This window comes from Denticeps clupeoides, chromosome 10 (genome assembly GCF_900700375.1).
Source record: "Denticeps clupeoides chromosome 10, fDenClu1.1, whole genome shotgun sequence".
Taxonomy (NCBI): Eukaryota; Metazoa; Chordata; class Actinopteri; order Clupeiformes; family Denticipitidae; genus Denticeps; species Denticeps clupeoides.
The window spans coordinates 15,218,727-15,234,971 of record NC_041716.1 but is presented as its reverse complement, the minus strand read 5'-3'; the positions used below and the strand labels follow the sequence as shown (position 1 = coordinate 15,234,971).

General features: G+C 42.6%; 2 protein-coding genes across 3 annotated transcripts; both read left to right on the top strand.

Moving 5' to 3' along the window:
* Window positions 1-458: 458 nt before the first annotated feature.
* On the top strand, window positions 459-8,077 carry LOC114798674 (glutathione synthetase-like). Its single transcript, XM_028994560.1, has 13 exons — window positions 459-629; window positions 785-929; window positions 1,624-1,769; window positions 2,823-2,898; window positions 2,976-3,115; window positions 3,237-3,353; window positions 3,495-3,575; window positions 3,699-3,776; window positions 3,858-3,924; window positions 4,503-4,697; window positions 4,818-4,899; window positions 5,165-5,354; window positions 6,946-8,077. Exons 2-13 carry the CDS (start codon window positions 795-797, stop codon window positions 7,067-7,069), a joined length of 1,431 nt encoding a protein of 476 aa, XP_028850393.1. The 5' UTR covers window positions 459-629; window positions 785-794; the 3' UTR covers window positions 7,070-8,077.
* A 365-nt stretch (window positions 8,078-8,442) lies between these two features.
* LOC114798673 (deoxynucleoside triphosphate triphosphohydrolase SAMHD1-like) lies at window positions 8,443-15,689 on the top strand. Of its 2 annotated transcripts, XM_028994558.1 has the most exons (16): window positions 8,443-8,722; window positions 9,207-9,273; window positions 10,204-10,276; window positions 10,359-10,519; window positions 10,644-10,759; window positions 10,873-10,943; window positions 11,034-11,201; window positions 11,286-11,386; window positions 11,652-11,760; window positions 11,933-12,024; window positions 12,395-12,510; window positions 13,310-13,455; window positions 13,780-13,869; window positions 13,950-14,054; window positions 15,023-15,160; window positions 15,539-15,689. In XM_028994558.1, the coding sequence occupies exons 1-16, from the start codon at window positions 8,443-8,445 to the stop codon at window positions 15,665-15,667; spliced, it is 1,962 nt and encodes a 653-aa protein (XP_028850391.1). In that variant the 3' UTR covers window positions 15,668-15,689. The 2 variants fall into 2 exon arrangements, with proteins under 2 accessions (XP_028850391.1, XP_028850392.1); XM_028994559.1 differs by lacking the exon at window positions 8,443-8,722 and having other exon boundaries at window positions 9,207-9,300.
* The last annotated feature ends 556 nt before the right edge of the window (window positions 15,690-16,245 follow it).

The following is a 16,245-nucleotide window of genomic DNA, read 5'->3' as shown; positions in this document are numbered from 1 at the left end:
TCTTATATGATCGAATGATTTGTTACATGAAGCTGAATGAACTGTATGGTTTGGAATAATGCAAAAGGAATTAGGACTGGCTAAAGCAAATTAATCATGTTGAACTGACATTTTCCCATCCCAGGGTACAGCATTAAAAGAAGGATTTGAGAATTTTGCAGGGTGGCCCACTAGCGCCACCTACCGTACAACTGCTTCAGTCATCAGAATCAAGCTCTCCTTGTGTTCCTTTTTTTTTATAAATTTTGAGAAACATCAGAGTAAAAAACGTGGCCGAACAAATTCAGACTTAATTTTCAGCGATGCTGATGGAACTGGAAAGCCCCGCGGCCAAAACGGAGGTTTGCGTCCAGACATAGAACTAGACTCGTAGCGAACAGCTGGTAAGCCGCGCGATCTATAGCGCTGTAGCTCTATGCCCAGGCCGGCCGGGTTCCTGCTTCCGGGTTGGTCCCGTCCTGGTCGATGATTGGCTGCGTGCAGATGTACGCGTGAGGCGGCTTCACGGGGCGCTTCTCCTCATCCACGGCTGCGTGTGCGCTGCTCCTCGGGGTGTTTTTTTCTTTTTAATAAATCGGCGGCAGAACGCGTTACGCGCCGTGATTATTGGACGTCGGCGGCGCGCGCAGGTAACGTCACGTCTGCGGCACGTGGCCTCGCGTGGTCGAACTTTGACGTGTGGAGAGTTGTGATGTAAATGATTGCAGAACTGTTTAAATATTAGCGGAGCGTGAGAAGAAGTAAAGAGCGGAGTCGACGTACGTCTCCGTCTCGCCCTCCTCAGGTGAACCGGCATGGAGTTCGGCGGGATTCCGCAGGAAGTGACGGCCGACGGGCAGCTGCTCGAGGATCTGGCCGAGGTCGCGAGGGACGCCGCTCTTCTGCACGGGCTTCTGATGAGGACCAGAGACGCGCCCAATTCCTCCGAGGTGAGCCGGTGCGGGAACGTCGACGGAAGAGCCGGCGGCCCGAGTGACCGTGACTAACACGCAGACACGGCAGGAATGCGACGCCGACGGGCGCTTTGTTTTGTCCCCCGGATTGTGGACGTTAATTCCGTCCCACTGGACTGGACACCGGCGGCAGGCTGTAGTCCGAAGGTTGACTGTTCGAGTCCCCACACGCCTGTCATGGCTGCCCGCTGCTCACCATGGGTGATGGTTAAAAGCGTCTCGGTGTGTGCTGCAGTGTTTACCTGGCTGCAGGTGCCCGGCCACGCCCCGTTCGCCCTCTTCCCGTCGCCTCCACGTGGAATCCATCCGTTCACCTTTTCTGCGGCGGTTTGAACCAAAGATCTCAAATTTGGACTCATGGGACCGAAGCACAGATTTCCACAGGTTTCTTAAAGTAATGACGGCCACTCGTTTTTCTTTAGTTCACTGATTGGTTCTCGCCATAATGGATTTTAACAGTTGTCCTATGGGGCTGTCGGCTGTGTAGTAACCTGACCTCTGCACCACACAACTGAGGGTCACAACCCTCAATAAAGCAAGAAATTCCACTACTTAACCCCGATAAGGCTCAGCTGTGAAGGTCTTAAACCGTTTGTCTAAAGTGTTAAGCATTTCCTTGTGTGCTGCAGTGTTTCACAGTGACAGTGATGCAGTGTTTACCTGGCTGCAGGTGGTCGGACACGCCCCGTTCGCCCTCTTCCCGTCGCCAGTGCCGAAGAGTCTGTTCCTCCAGGCCCTGGCCGCGCAGCCACTCTTCAACCGGCTTGTGGACCGGATCAGCCGGGACCCGGAGTTCCTGGAGAACGTGCTGGCCAGGTACCGCCCTTTAAGAGTCCCACAAGTAGGAAATTTGCATAGTCACGGCAGAAAGTGAACAGTACAAGATAAGAGAAGGAAAAAATAAGTAGCATTAGGACTATGTCGACAGTACACTATAATCTAATAAATAATCTGTAAATATCTGGATGAGTGTATTAAAAATGCATGTGTGTGTGTGTGTGTATACATAAATACTTACATATACATTAGAGGTGTTATATTGTGAAATATTCCATGGTGATATTGCATACAGGGACCTCAAATATCGATGTTTTTGTTTGCAAAAAAAATTATTTAGTGAGGTCAGCATGTGACTACATCCTCCAGTCCTGTGGATGGCGCTGTATGCCCATGTATCGTGACACGTTTTGTATTGTGAGATCCTTGCTAATACACACCCCTTATATAAACAGTACAGGTCAAACGTTTGGACACACCTTCTCATTCAATGTGTTTTCTTTCTTTTCATGACCATTTACGTTGGTAGATTCTCACTGAAGGCATCAAAACTATGAATGAACACATGTGGAGTTATGTACTTAACAAAAAGTGGAGACCTGACCTCCACAGTCACCGGACCTGAACCCAATCCAGATGGTTTGGGGTGAGCTGGAGCACAGAGTGAAGGCAAAGGGGCCAACAAATAAAAAACATGTTTTTAGTTATTTCACCGTTTTCTGTTAAGTACATAACCTTTGGCCTGTACTGTGTGTGTTTTTATATACGCATACTCACTCTCACTATATACTGACGGGGCAGTGGTGGCCTAGCGGTTAAGGAAGCGGCCCCGTAATCAGAAGGTTGTCGGTTCAAATCCCGATCCGCCACGGTGCCACTGAGGTGCCACTGAGCAAAGCACCGTCCCCACACACCGCTCCCTGGGCGCCTGTCATGGCTGCCCACTGCTCACTCAGGGTGGTGGGTTAAATGCAGAGGACAAATTTCAATGTGTGCACCGTGTGCTGTGCTGCTGTGTATCACATGTGACAATCACTTCACTTTCACATTATATATGAGTAAGTAATGCTGTTAACTTTTTTCCCACATCAGCACAATTAAAGTGGATGATTTCACGGCACGGCTTTTCAGCATATACAGGCATGTTCTTCAGGAGGGTCCAAAACAAGTAAGACGTTTTTATCTGTTTCCTGAAACACAGACTTTCACATGTATTTTCCCACGTACTTCCGTTTGTCTTTCAAGTCCATTGTCTTAGGTTTGAATCGCTCAGACTACATGGTGGACCAGGACAGGGACGGAGGCATGTCCCTGAAGCAGATTGAGATCAATACTATTGCTGCCAGTTTTGGAGGGCTTACTTCACAGATGCCTGATGTTCATCGGTATGTAATGGCCTTTGTTATAACCTTATTTCAAAATGCAGTGATGCGCTACAGTTTTAGTTATATGGTGGTCTATAAAATATATTAGAGTTATATAGTATTGACCTTGACCATCTTTAAGGCACATCCTGGGTGTTGCCGAACGATTAGAGGATCAGAAGAAAATCCTCGACAACAACCCAGCAGCGGGGCTTGCCAAAGGTTTGGCCAAAGCTTGGGAACTCTATGGATCTGAAAGGTGAGTTGGGAAAGCGAAATGATTCTACATTTGTGATGCCTGCAAAAACCTCAGGGGTGGGTTCTCGTTGGACAGCATGAAATAAGAATGGGCACAGCTTAAAGCAGTTTAAGCAAATGAAGCGGTCATGTCCCACAACAGGGCTGTGGTCATGTTTCTAGTAGAAGAAATCCAGAGGAACATATATGACCATCGATATATTGAAAATGAACTTTGGAAAAGGTAAGAGTTATTTTTACATTAAATACTAGCCAACTTTAACCTTTGCAGGCAAGCTTGATTAAAATATCAGATGAATTGGAATGTCATATTTCACTTTGATGTGCTTTTTTTTTTTCCTTTCAGAAATATCCCAGTGATTAGAAGAAGATTTGAAGAAGTTTTCAAAACAGGGTCGTTGGATCAGGAGAAGAGGCTTTTTGTGTGCGTTTTTAATAAGCAATAGTTTGCATTCGTGCACTTTGTGTTTTCATAGATTGGGGAAATTGTGTCCTTGTATTTCAGAGGTGGAAAAGAAGTTGCAATCGTGTACTTTCGCAATGGGTACATGCCTCAGAACTACACAGAGCAGGTCTGCCACAATGTTCTTTTTGTCTCTCTCTCTCTCTCTCTGTCTTAGTTTTCTTCCATGCAGTGCTCATCCACCCGGTTACGAGCTCTCTCTCTCTTTTTTTTTCTCGCTGAGCCGTTCATATTCCTAACGAGTTTTGTTTCCTTCAATTACCTGACACGAAGGAGTTAATGGTTGCTCTCTAGCTCCACCTACTGAGTGGTTTCTGAATCTGCAGCTGGGTAGGCTTTTGATAACAGGCTGCAGGGTCACCCAGTCAAATTTGATGTGATTCAATGGAGACACATTATTTCAGTAAACATCTGGAAAAGGTGCCGTGAAGCTGTGCTGCTTGCAGTTATTTTATTCTTTCATTCTTTCATTAAATTTTCACATCCATTCAATTATGCTTATAGCAAATAACATGCTATATTTGTTGTAAGCATTTCTAATGTTTTCTCATAATAAAAAAGAATTATTGAATTATTTATCTTAAAAACATTTAAGGTTGGGCCCAAACTGGCCTGTTCTGTGTGTGTTCCTGCAAATAATGTCAAGAAAACATTTGTGTGATTCGTCACCCTTATTTTTTCCTGCAGAGCTGGGAGGTGAGGCTGATGATGGAGCGGTCACTTGCTATTAAGTGCCCCGATATTGGCACACACCTGGCCGGGACCAAAAAAGTCCAGCAGGAACTGGCACGTCCAGGAGTGTTGGAGAGCTTCTTCCCAAATGAGCCTGATGCTGTTGACCAGATCAGGGCCACATTTGCTGGACAGTACACACTGGACATGGTGGGGAAAAGACTTACACAAAAGCACAACTTTATGTTCCTATTATTTCCATCTAATTCACATGAGACCAACGTTCTTGGAGGTTTGCAGTGGTTGTTGGTACCTGTGTGCTCCATTTAGGGAGAAGAAGGTGACCGGACAGTAGCCATGGCTTTGGCTGAACCAGATGTCTTTGTGTTAAAACCTCAAAGGGAAGGAGGAGGTGAGACAGTAAACAGTGTTAATGTTGTGTTTGCTTAGAACATGCAATAGCACCTACTAGAGGAGACGTGTAAATATACCAGAAGAAAAGAGGTGGGCCTAGTACGAGGTTTATGGATGTCAATCGCACTTTAACCCTTTACCCTCAGATAAAAAAAAAAAGTCTGATGCTCTACCGACTGATCTGCCAAGACTTTATAAGGACATATTGTTCATATTCATATTAAAATACAATACAGGTGACATGATTCACATCCTCTTTGTAGGAAACAATATTTACGGCTCTGAGATCTGCCAGGTGCTGGAAGCAGTCAAGGGTGGCTCAGAGAGGACTGCCTACATATTAATGGACAAGATCAGACCCCGTCCCTCTCACAACTACCTGCTGAGACCAGGAGAACCCCTGAGACTCAACGCCTGCTTGAGTGAACTGGGTGCTTTTGGAGCTTATGTCAGGTATTTGGTGACAATTTTTTATATATATATTAAGTGCTCCGATATTGGCACACACCTGGCCGGGACCGAAGAAATCCAGCAGGAACTGTCACGTCCATGACTGTTGGAGCGCTTCTTCCCAAATGAGCCTGTGTGTGTGTGTGTGTGTGTGTGTGTATATATATATATATATATATATATATATATTATAGAGTAAGCAAAATTAATCTAGAATGGCTCATTTGAATTCTGCCGAAGACATTCAGAATATGTGTGCTACCCAAATAATGACTAAGTCTTTGAGAACGGGTTTCTCAAGCCAGGTGGTGCATTAGACCAGGGGCTCATCTCCTGTTTCCAAAATGCATCACAAACTTAAATAGCTGCATCCATGTTACCACGTCACGTTTGATGTGGTAATTTCACAGTTCGAAGACTCGTTCTCGCCCCCTACAGTGCAATTCGGCTAGGTATACATCCGCGCTAAAATATCAAGGTGAAAGTCATCATAGTGTAGCAGTTCTTCTTCTGCGTTGTGTAACTTTTTGATTTCGTTTCTTGAACCACAAATGATGAGCTGACACCCAAGAGATTTTCTGTGCAAAGTGTTTTCTGTACAAAAAGCAAGATCGCGTCAGAACATCGCGTCACACATCGCGGTTTTCTGCACTTCTCTCTACAATATACAGTATTAAAAGAACATTAAAAAAATATTCACAAAATAACACACATGTAAAATATTCCTAATATGTACATAAATTAAAATGAAAGAAATAACTTTTTGCACACAAACCCCACACACGTCTCACAACTTACGCCATGTGTCCAAGAGAACTAAACCGGGTCTCAAAATCAAAATAAGTCTTGAGGAAATAAGAAAATAAAAGACACAAGAAAGAAGAAATATACTTATAAATCTAGTGTAACCATTTAACTCCGGCACAATAGCTTGCGTAGACCCATCTCCCAACCCAACTTTGTGAATAGATTAACGCCGATATTTGTTTTTATCGCCCGATAAGAGTCTCACGTTAACACAGCAACGGCCCACCACTAATATATATATATTAACTGCTATTACTATTATTAATCACATCAGCCACATAATGCACCTACACTCTCAAACATCAGTTGATATGATTGGCTGGAACCTCAGGAGACATTTGATTGGCTACCTTTTGGAAAAAAAAAAAAACACATTTGGGAAAATTCCCTTTTAGCGCTTTATTCACAAATCCACAAATAAATGTAAGGGTATTCACAAACATTTATTCACCACTATATATATAAGTGCCCTGACATTTGTGCATCAGATTAATGCATTTGTGAATCTTGTTACATTTTGTTGCTGAATCAAGAAATATATTTGAGTAAACACTGCTCTCCGGGCGCCTGTCATGGCTGCCCAATGCTCACCAAGGGTAATTGTTAAAAGCAAAGGTCACAGTGTGCTGTGCTGCAGTTTTTATCAATGACAATCACTTCACTTTCCCTTTTCACTTTAATGGTGTGGTAGTTTAGTTTCAAAATTCACAAATAATTATCTCCATGTGAGACAAAGCGGCTTTTACCGTGTGTGGAGTTTTGCTGACAGTGGACTATGTTTTCGCAGGCATGGAAAGGACATGGTGATGAACGAATGTGTTGGCCACCTCCTGAGGACCAAGAGCGTGGAGTATTCTGATGGAGGAGTAGCGGCGGGGGTGGCTGTGCTGGATAACCCTTTACTTGTGTGAAAACCCTCCCCTCTCATCAGGGAAGTGTTGGAAGTGTCAGTAGTGAAGAAATGGTTATACATTTCACCTATCCCAGTCAGCACCAAAAACTCAAAACAGTTGGTCATTATCGCACTTTACATTCTGAATATAATTTATGGAGGGAAATACCCGGTTTAATAGAATTTTTCAGAACTACATTTCCCCAAGATTTTAAAACACATAGTAGATGACTGTAGTATATCGAACTCTACTACTATACAACTCGCAGCTACAATAAGGTAATATGCACAATTTAAACTATGAATGGATGAAGAATTTCTACTCAATGAGTTATGGTTTCATTTTATTTAATTAATACAATAATTTAATAATTAATACTAATCTGTAGTATTTTTCCAATTAGCTTGGGTCATTTTCTGCTATGCAAGTGCTATTTGCATTTTAATTATATCATTATAGCTTTTTATATCTGGATACGGTCTTAAAATGCATAGTTGCTGTGTTTTACATATTACTGCTTTTATTGAGTTTTTTGGATTGAAAAACAACACTTGTTTGTATGTTTGAACAAGAAAATTTTTAATCAAACCGGTGTGCTACCTGTAGCTGACTGAATTATACAAATGTAGTGCTAAACATTAGTTGCACATTGGTACAACTGTTGGCATTTGTATGATTATATCATTCATTAGATAACTGATAAATGGATTAGCAATGAATAAAGATTAATTATGTGAAACACATTCTGTAGGGTTTCTGACTGGTGGGCTATGGCATGCAAATTTGTGTAATCTGAATAATGGTGCGTAAAATGATGGATTTCATGCAAACTTAATTGTGTTTTTCAGCATCAAAGTAAACTTCATTGGCGTCTCAGCTGTATACAGCCCAGTGTACAGAAAGGCTAGACAATGAGGCTCCTATTACAGTGAAACGAGAAACAAATGGGATGCACAGTAGGCTTATTTACCTGGGGTAGTTCCTCTATACTGCACAATAATAAAAAAAAAATTCCATGGACAAATCATGACCAACCCTGCACTGACACCAATCACAGGCTCACTCGACCCTGGAAGGGCGTCCCACTCTGTTTTTTTTTTTTTTTTTTCCCCTCGTGTGGGGTGTTAAAGCCCATTGTGACAAACTGATTTTGGGCTGTATGAGAAATAAATGTTGTTGTTATTATTAACATGGAGAAGGCATGTAAAAAGAATAAATATCTATAGGCATTCATCTTCAAAAAAAAAGAATATTTTATGTATTCATTTAACAATGAAAACGTATTTAATTAGGATATTTTATAAGACAATGAGTAGAGGTAGAGGTGTTCAATTGCACTCCGAACCAGAGGTGGCGCCAGCGAGCCGTCTCTCGACCGGCCGGCCGCCGTGATGTTTGGGTGTCCGGAGAGGAGAGGGAGAATATTCAGGGTTCAGGCGCGGTGTGCGACTCTTTTCCGGCTCGAGGCGCCCCGTGTCATGGACAACCGAAAGCGCCAGAGAGAGGAGGAGGAGGCGTCGCCGGCGGAGAATGGCGGCTTTAAATCCCCGGAGAGGCGGTGGCAGCGCGCCGAGCCGGACCGGGACGCCGACTTCAGCAAGTGGGACGTTGACGCCACATGCCGCTTCTTACAGGGAGAGCGGCTCGGCCAGTGGGAAGCGACGTTCCGAGGTAACTCTCCCGGCTCCTTCCACTGCTGGACCAGTTCTGCTCTATTTCCTAATAATCCTCGTTCCTTCCATCCTATTGTTGATATTCTTATTTTATTATTCTGTTTAAATTTTTCCTTTATTAATTAATAATAACCCCCGCCTTTTTTATTTAATAAATTGCCTGTGCAAAAAAAACCTTTTCACTCACAAAAAAAGTGTAATAATAATAATAATTGTGTACATACGTGAAGCAGCCTTGGTTTTAAACCCCTTGTCTGGTTCCCATGAGGAATGTGGGATCTTGTGTGTATTTGTTTTGTCTGGGAATCCATTAGTCTCAAGGTTCTCCCTCAGCAGCAGGGAGACGTAGGGATCCTGTTGAGATCATTTGAGTGTTATTGTGCGGGTGTTTATTCCACCCTGACCCCGTTCAAGGCCTCATGCCTTGCGTAGGACACAGCAGTGATGTTTGATGTGTCTCATGAGGTACGTGATCTCCACAGATCATGGAATTACTGGGCTGGGTCTTCGCTACTTAAGTGACATGGACATGGAGAAGATGGGCATAAGGTGAGTTCATCGGATCAGATCTCCGTGGTGATGATTTTATTTGAACACTACCATTCAAATGTTTAGGGTCTTTGGAAACGTCCTAGTTTTTGATAGTAAATAATAGTTTGGTGCATTAAAAAGTCCAGACTTATTTAAATATCTGTATACATGTAGAGAGGACGTTTGTGAGCAAAAATTACATTTACATTTAAGGCATTTGGCAGATGCCCTTATCCAGAGCGACTTACAACATGCTTTCAAGTTACCATCGATGAAGTGATCAGTTCTAGTTCACTAGGACCCCCAACTATGAATACAATCTTTTTATTCACTCTTGTTGTAGGTTCTGTACATAAGTAAGACAATGAGAAGGTTACAAGTTAATCTAAATATTCTCTGAAGAGGAAGGTCTTGAGCTGCCATTTGAAAATACTCAGTGACTGAGCTGTTCTGACCTCAAGGGGAAGTTCATTCCACCATCAAGGGGCCAAGACGGAGAAGAGTCTAGATGAGTGTCTTCCTTTTACCTCGTGTTCCGGTGGAAGGTTGTGTTCGTTTACCCAAGTCTGTCACTTTAAAAGCTTCATTAATTACTAGAGATCCCCTTTCAATTACCTTAATAGAGCTGAAATCAGTCGACTTGATTTAAAGAAGCAATAAAACTGGCCAAGTACTGTTCCTCGTTCATCAGCAGATGTGGCTTTGACTACAAGGACTAATATTCAAACAAATTTCATGTTTTATTCAAGGAAAAACAAGGACATTTTCTAAATGGCTTTAACTTTTGAATGGTGAATTATTGTGTGATGCTAGATGTGTGTGTTCCCTGGTTTTTGCCACATACCTGTAATTAGCTCCCTCTCCCACTTCCGCCCGAGGGAAGAGCAGAACAGATATAAAGCATGCATGGGCATGAAAGGATGTTCCTGTCTGCTCTGATCGTTTCAGGCCTCTGGGAGAGCGACTCAGAATCCTTCACAGCATCCGGAAGCTGTGGCAGATTACCCATGATGTCATGAAGGTAGTGGTACCGTCGGCACAGAGGAAAATGCTCAACCCTGCGGCTTCCTTGCAAAGATAGCGTAAACGTTCCTGTCCCCCAGGTCTTCAACGACCCCATTCATGGCCACATTGAGCTCCACCCCCTGCTGATCCGCATCATAGACACGCCTCAATTCCAGAGGCTCCGGCACATCAAGCAGCTTGGAGGAACGTACCTGGTGTTCCCAGGGGCGTCTCACAACCGATTCGAACACTCAGTTGGGTGTGTGTTTGTTCTCGTCATTCCTTGTTTTGTTCACTGCTTGTTCAAGCCGTGCATTCTTGGTTCACAGTTGTAGAACCAAGATCTCTCATTTGATAGTGTTTGTGTTTATTTGTTGATACAGGGTGGGCTACCTGGCTGGTCGACTTGTCCAGTCCCTGAACGAAAGGCAACCAGAGTTGCTTATAACCCGGCAGGACATATTGTGTGTCCAGATTGCCGGCCTTTGTCACGATCTGGGTAAGCAAAGAAGAAAAAAAGATCTGATTTATATTAATTCTTGGTTAGTGGATTGTGCAAATGTGCCTAAATGCCGTCTGATGAATGAATGTATTCCCTTGTTCTGCTTTCAGGACATGGACCCTTCTCTCATATGTATGATTGTATGTTTATCCCAAAGCTCCTCCCTGACTCCAAATGGAAGGTGGTGTAGCATTTCTATTTACGGGACATTTACTTTGGCTCGCACACATTTCTTTTGCCACCAACTCACTACAAGATGTATTCATTACAGCATGAGGTGGCATCGGTGCAGATGTTTGACCACTTGGTGAAAGTCAACTGTTTGGAGTCTGTGATGGAGGAACATGGCTTGACGTTACCCGGTGACCTTCTGTTCATTAAAGAGCAGATTGCAGGCCCTCTTGAAGATCCCGACTCGCCCAGTAAAACTCAAAGCCCTGTGAGTTACATGCAGTGCAAGTGTAGCCGTAGGCCGCATTTAAATTTCCGCATTAAATTGTAAACTCATTCTTTTTCTATTTAGTGGCCCTACAAAGGCAGGTCTGAGGAGAAGTCTTTCCTGTACGAGATTGTGGCAAACAGGAGGAACGGCATCGATGTGGACAAGTGGGACTATTTTGCTCGGTGTGTATTATTATTATTATTATTATTTTTTTTTTTTTTTATTTAAATCACTTCTTCATTTTGTGCAAACATAGCAATTGTCTGAAATTCAAGATATTCTGCTTGGTGTCCCAGGTCAAGGTGCTTTTAGTGGCATAAGAGCACATTACTTTAACATTACTTCTCCTTTTCTGGCCTTCGGGAAATGGCAGCTGCTTCCTCACATTCATTCTGCCTTCCCTTTGCTGGTTTGGTCACCGCCGTGATCTTTTCTTTTTTTTTACAGAGACTGTTACCACCTCGGCATCCAGAACAACTTTGACTACAGGCGGTTTCTCAAATTTGCTCGTGTTTGTGAAGTTAAGGGGAAGAAGCACATTTGCACAAGAGACAAGGTTTTTATTTATTTATTCATTTATTGCAAAGGAAATATGTTGTGCAGCAGTTTGTACAAATCTTAATGGGTTAAAGTAAACAGTAGGTATAGTAGTAGTGTACAGAATTGGAGTGCAAAGTTTAAATTTGTGTTGCTGACCAGAATATTAATGTTGTTTCCGTTTCGTGCAGGAAGTGGGCAACCTGTACGACATGTTTCACACCAGGAACTGCCTGCACCGCAGGGCTTACCAGCACAAGGTGGCGAACATCATCGAGACCATGTACGCGATTCGGTCACTTCTTTTGAGGGAGTCCTGCCTCGAACGCTAATCCTAAAGGCTAAACCTATAGCAGTAATGCACAAGTTGATAGATTCTCAAGTTTCAGTTACATTTTAGGTGAAAGGTCTTATTGTTAATGGATATTGTGCAGTTGTTATTTGTGTGTTTTCCTTTTATGTTTACCTGCCTCACACATTTAGTGAATAACAGATTTCCTTGGAAATTATGTTAGCATAGTATTTTTTAATTGTCTTGAGTATTATGGCAAATCCTAAACATTTCTCGTGTGCCGTTCATTAAATGGAAATATTAAACGGTACTAATCTCAGGTTACAGTACGGCGAGTAAACTATTTTTTTTTCTGATGCAGGATTACAGAGGCCCTTGAGAAGGCGGATCCATACATCAAGATTCAGGGATCTGGGGGGCAAATTTACACCATCTCCACAGCCATAAAAGACATGGAGGCCTACACCAAACTCACAGGTTTGGAAACATAGATTTTAACATAATATTAGGTGTTATATTATGGATGTGCATTTCTTGCATTCTTAAAAATATCAGTTGTGTTCCACAGGCTGTGAAAAGAATATAAGAGCTAAATGAATCTGCAGACAATGGGCACGTTCGCCAGCATCTCACCAAGCAGTTTGTTAGAATGCTAACTTTGGTTCTCAGTAAATAAGAGAGTTGATCCCCATAAGCACACACAAACACACCACACTGCACTACTTGGTATCCTGCATTAACATAATAGCTCTATTTTTGCGATTTAGCATGCATCCTTATCCAGAGTGACTTACAATCAGTAGTTTAAGGGACAGTCTGTCTCAGGTTAAAGGTCTTGCTCAGGGACGTAGTGGTAGAAAGTGAGGTTTGAACCTAGTATACTCAATCTCAACTGTTGCTCCCATCAATGCACTCCTAGATTTTAATTACCCTGCTTTTAAGAATCAGGTTCTCCTTTATTATTGGATAAATTTTGTAACACCCATCAAATGGGGCAGTGGTGGCATAGTGGATAAGGAAGCGGCCTGTAATCAGAAGGTTGTCTTTTTGAATCCCGAGCTGCTAAGGTGGCACTGAGCAAAGCACCGTCCCCACACACTGCTCCCCGGGCGCCTGTCATGGCTGCACACTGCTCACCAAGGGTGGTGGTTAAAAGCAGAGGACACATTCACTTTTAAGTTTGCTGTTCATTTGCAGTTGTTCACATGCAGTTGTTTTACACAGTGTAAGGTTTTAAAAATGCAGTATGTGAACAAATGTACTTTGTTTCCATCAGATCACATTTTTGAACAGATCCTGTACTCATCCTCACAAGAGCTGAGCGAAGCCAGGCAAATCATCCAAAACATTGTGTGCCGTCGTCTTTATAAATGTGTGGGACAGACTTCTCCAGAGGAGCCCATGCCATTGGGATCCTACCAGGTGAGCATATTACATGTGTAATACACTGGATGGACAATAAGTAGAGCGAGATGACAAAGTACAGTAATGTGAAAGGCTACAAGCATAAATGCTAGACATGCCCAGACCCCCAGACACAAAGGTTCATCCACTCATCAGTCATCATTTCTGTATTTGCAGACACTGTGTTGCACTTTATTAAGTGGCTCCACATTGAGAACTGCGAGGACCGGGTGTTTATCAGTTCATGCAGGATGTGCTACACTGATAGAAAGTGCTGGCCACGGTTGATGATGATGATGTGGGGGCGGCGCATGATAACTTGTATGTTCAAATATTTTTCAGGGTAAATTTTTGAACTGGACAAAGGAACTTGCAGATTCCAAACCTGATTCCGCAACAGTGGTCCTCACACAGGAGGATTTTATAGTTACTGTAAGACCACTGTCACACCATCCATTTTGAAAGGAGCTGTTCTGTCATTTTATTCCATTAGTAACAGCCTGACTTCACAGGTCATCTACATGGACTACGGAATGAAAGGCAAGAACCCCATCGACAACGTCTACTTTTATTGCAAAAACGACCACACCAAAGCAATCAAAATCCGGAAAAATCAGGTAGATTAAAAAAAAATGTTTAAAAAAAGAATTTGTGTTTTGTGCGGACTCTAACCACAACATAACATTAAGACCCCTGAAAGGTGGCGTGAAAAGCATAGATTATCTGATGCCAGTGGCATCTGGCAGTGGCTGGGATGCATTATGCAGCAAGTGAACTTTTTTTTCCTCTTATAATAGGCATTCGTAAGGAGTTGGTTCACTTTTGAAAAGTGAAGTGTTTGGGTGAAGCAGCGAGCAGCCATGAAAGGCGCCCAGGGAGCAGTGTGTGGGGACTGTGCTTTGCTCAGTTGTACCTTTGCTTCGAACCGGCAATCTTTCTGATTATGTGTCCGTTTCCTTAACTGCTAGGCCACTTTCCCTATTTTATGACACAGCTAGACGTTTCATCTCCAGACCTGCAAAACAGGAAAGTTTTGGAAAACAGGAAAGTTGCACCTGAACCATGGAGTGGTTGAAGAAGGTTTCCTGGTCTGAATGAATTACTTTTCGCTCACATTGTGTATACTGGTCGCGTGTGGGACTTACCTTGAAGACATGGCACCTGGGTGCAGTATGGTACATCTTGTGTCCAGCATCCATATGGATCCAAATGTCCCCCTTCATGGAAACACTATTCCCTGATGGCAGTGCCCTCTTTCAGCAGGGAGGGCTTGAGGGGTTTACTTGACCTTCAAATCCTCCAGATCTCAATCCAGTCAAGCATGTGTTGAAATGTTCCATAAACAGATGGACAACCTCACAATTTGCATTACTTCACCTCTTGACTGCTTGGTCTAGTGGAGGTCATGCCTTGATGTGTTGCGATGTTCTGGTGACAAAAGGGGCCCTATTGGTCCTAGTGCTCCACACCTTGGTCCTCCACTAACATTGGAACATGATTCAGAATCCTTTAAGTGATTTTTAAGGCTGATGAATGGGGAATGTCCAGTTCTTGTGGTTAGCTGAATGGTTGTGATTCCCACCAGGTCTCCCAGCTCCTCCCTGAGAAGTTTGCGGAGCATGTGATCCAGGTATATTGCAAGAAGACTGATGAGGCCAGTTTGCAGGCAGCCAAGAAGTACTTTGTCAAATGGTGTATGGAGAAAAACTTCACCAAACCTAAGGTAACCTATCGGTGCACAGCACAGTTCCTGAAACACCCATGTCAGGAAACGCCAAAAGAGTCAAAGGGTGCCCTGACTGAAGAAACCTGGTCTCTGTGTTGCAAATGTTTTTTTTTTTTTTTTTTTTAAATGTCACTCTTTGTGGCATTCTTAATACAATTTAAAGAGAGCAGGCACATGACAAGGATGGTTTGATACAGAAGTGCCAAAATACTTATTCAAGTTAAATAAGAAAAATAAATATATCATTTATATATATATATATATATATATATATAAGACCATGAATGATCCCAGCACAGATACACAAACACTTTCAATTGTGTCACTGCAGCATGCTGTCCCCTTGATAAATGTCATCATATCCTGTCCTCCTAGGATGGAGATATCATTGCACCTGAGCTGACACCTCTGAAGAAAAGTTGGGCAAACAGTGACAACGAGGAGGATAACGACGCTGAAGATAAGAAGGGAACCACGGCCAAAAAGCAGTTGAAACTGGACTGAAATGCTGACTGAGCAGCATCTCTATGCCCCTGGGCTTCCTTGTTCAGTTTTTTTTTTTTTTTTTTTTTTTTTTTTTTTCCAAATAATATATTTAAGTTCACAAGTTTTATTCTTAAAAATGTATTTTATTTAGCATTTGTTTGCGTTTTTTTTTTTTTTGCAGGGTTCGTGGTCATTTTAGTCTCTAATGAGACCAGTGTGAGACCATGTTTAATTAGGTCAAAGGTGGTTGTTATACCATCATGCTTTACCCTGGTGTGTGTGTGTGTGTGTGTGTGTGTGTGTGTGTGTTTGACATGTTTTATTTATTTATTTGCTGTGTTTACAACAGTGTTTTCTCCTCCTCTATTCCTGCCACGTTGCGAAGGCCGGAGTCTGTGTGTGCTGTGTTATATACTTTGGATATTATCCAACAGTCACGTGCTGTGAATTTGGGGATTTGAAGTTTTTGTGCGTTTTATAATCAGGACGACCAGACAAATAAGTGTTAGATTTTTGGGGTTTTATTTTATAAAATCGTGTATACTGGAAAAGATTTTAAAATTGAAAAAAATGAGAGCTACAAGCTCTGGAAAAAA

Coding starts and splice junctions, on each gene's coding strand:
- LOC114798674 (XM_028994560.1), top strand. CDS start 795: ATGGAGTTCGGCGGGATTCCGCAGGAAGTGACGGCCGACGGGCAGCTG. Junction 930..1,623: donor ACGCGCCCAATTCCTCCGAG/GTGAGCCGGTGC, acceptor ACCTGGCTGCAG/GTGGTCGGACACGCCCCGTT. Junction 3,354..3,494: donor GAACTCTATGGATCTGAAAG/GTGAGTTGGGAA, acceptor GTCCCACAACAG/GGCTGTGGTCATGTTTCTAG.
- LOC114798673 (XM_028994558.1), top strand. CDS start 8,443: ATGTTTGGGTGTCCGGAGAGGAGAGGGAGAATATTCAGGGTTCAGGCG. Junction 11,387..11,651: donor AAGTGGGACTATTTTGCTCG/GTGTGTATTATT, acceptor TTTTTTTTACAG/AGACTGTTACCACCTCGGCA. Junction 11,761..11,932: donor ACATTTGCACAAGAGACAAG/GTTTTTATTTAT, acceptor CGTTTCGTGCAG/GAAGTGGGCAACCTGTACGA.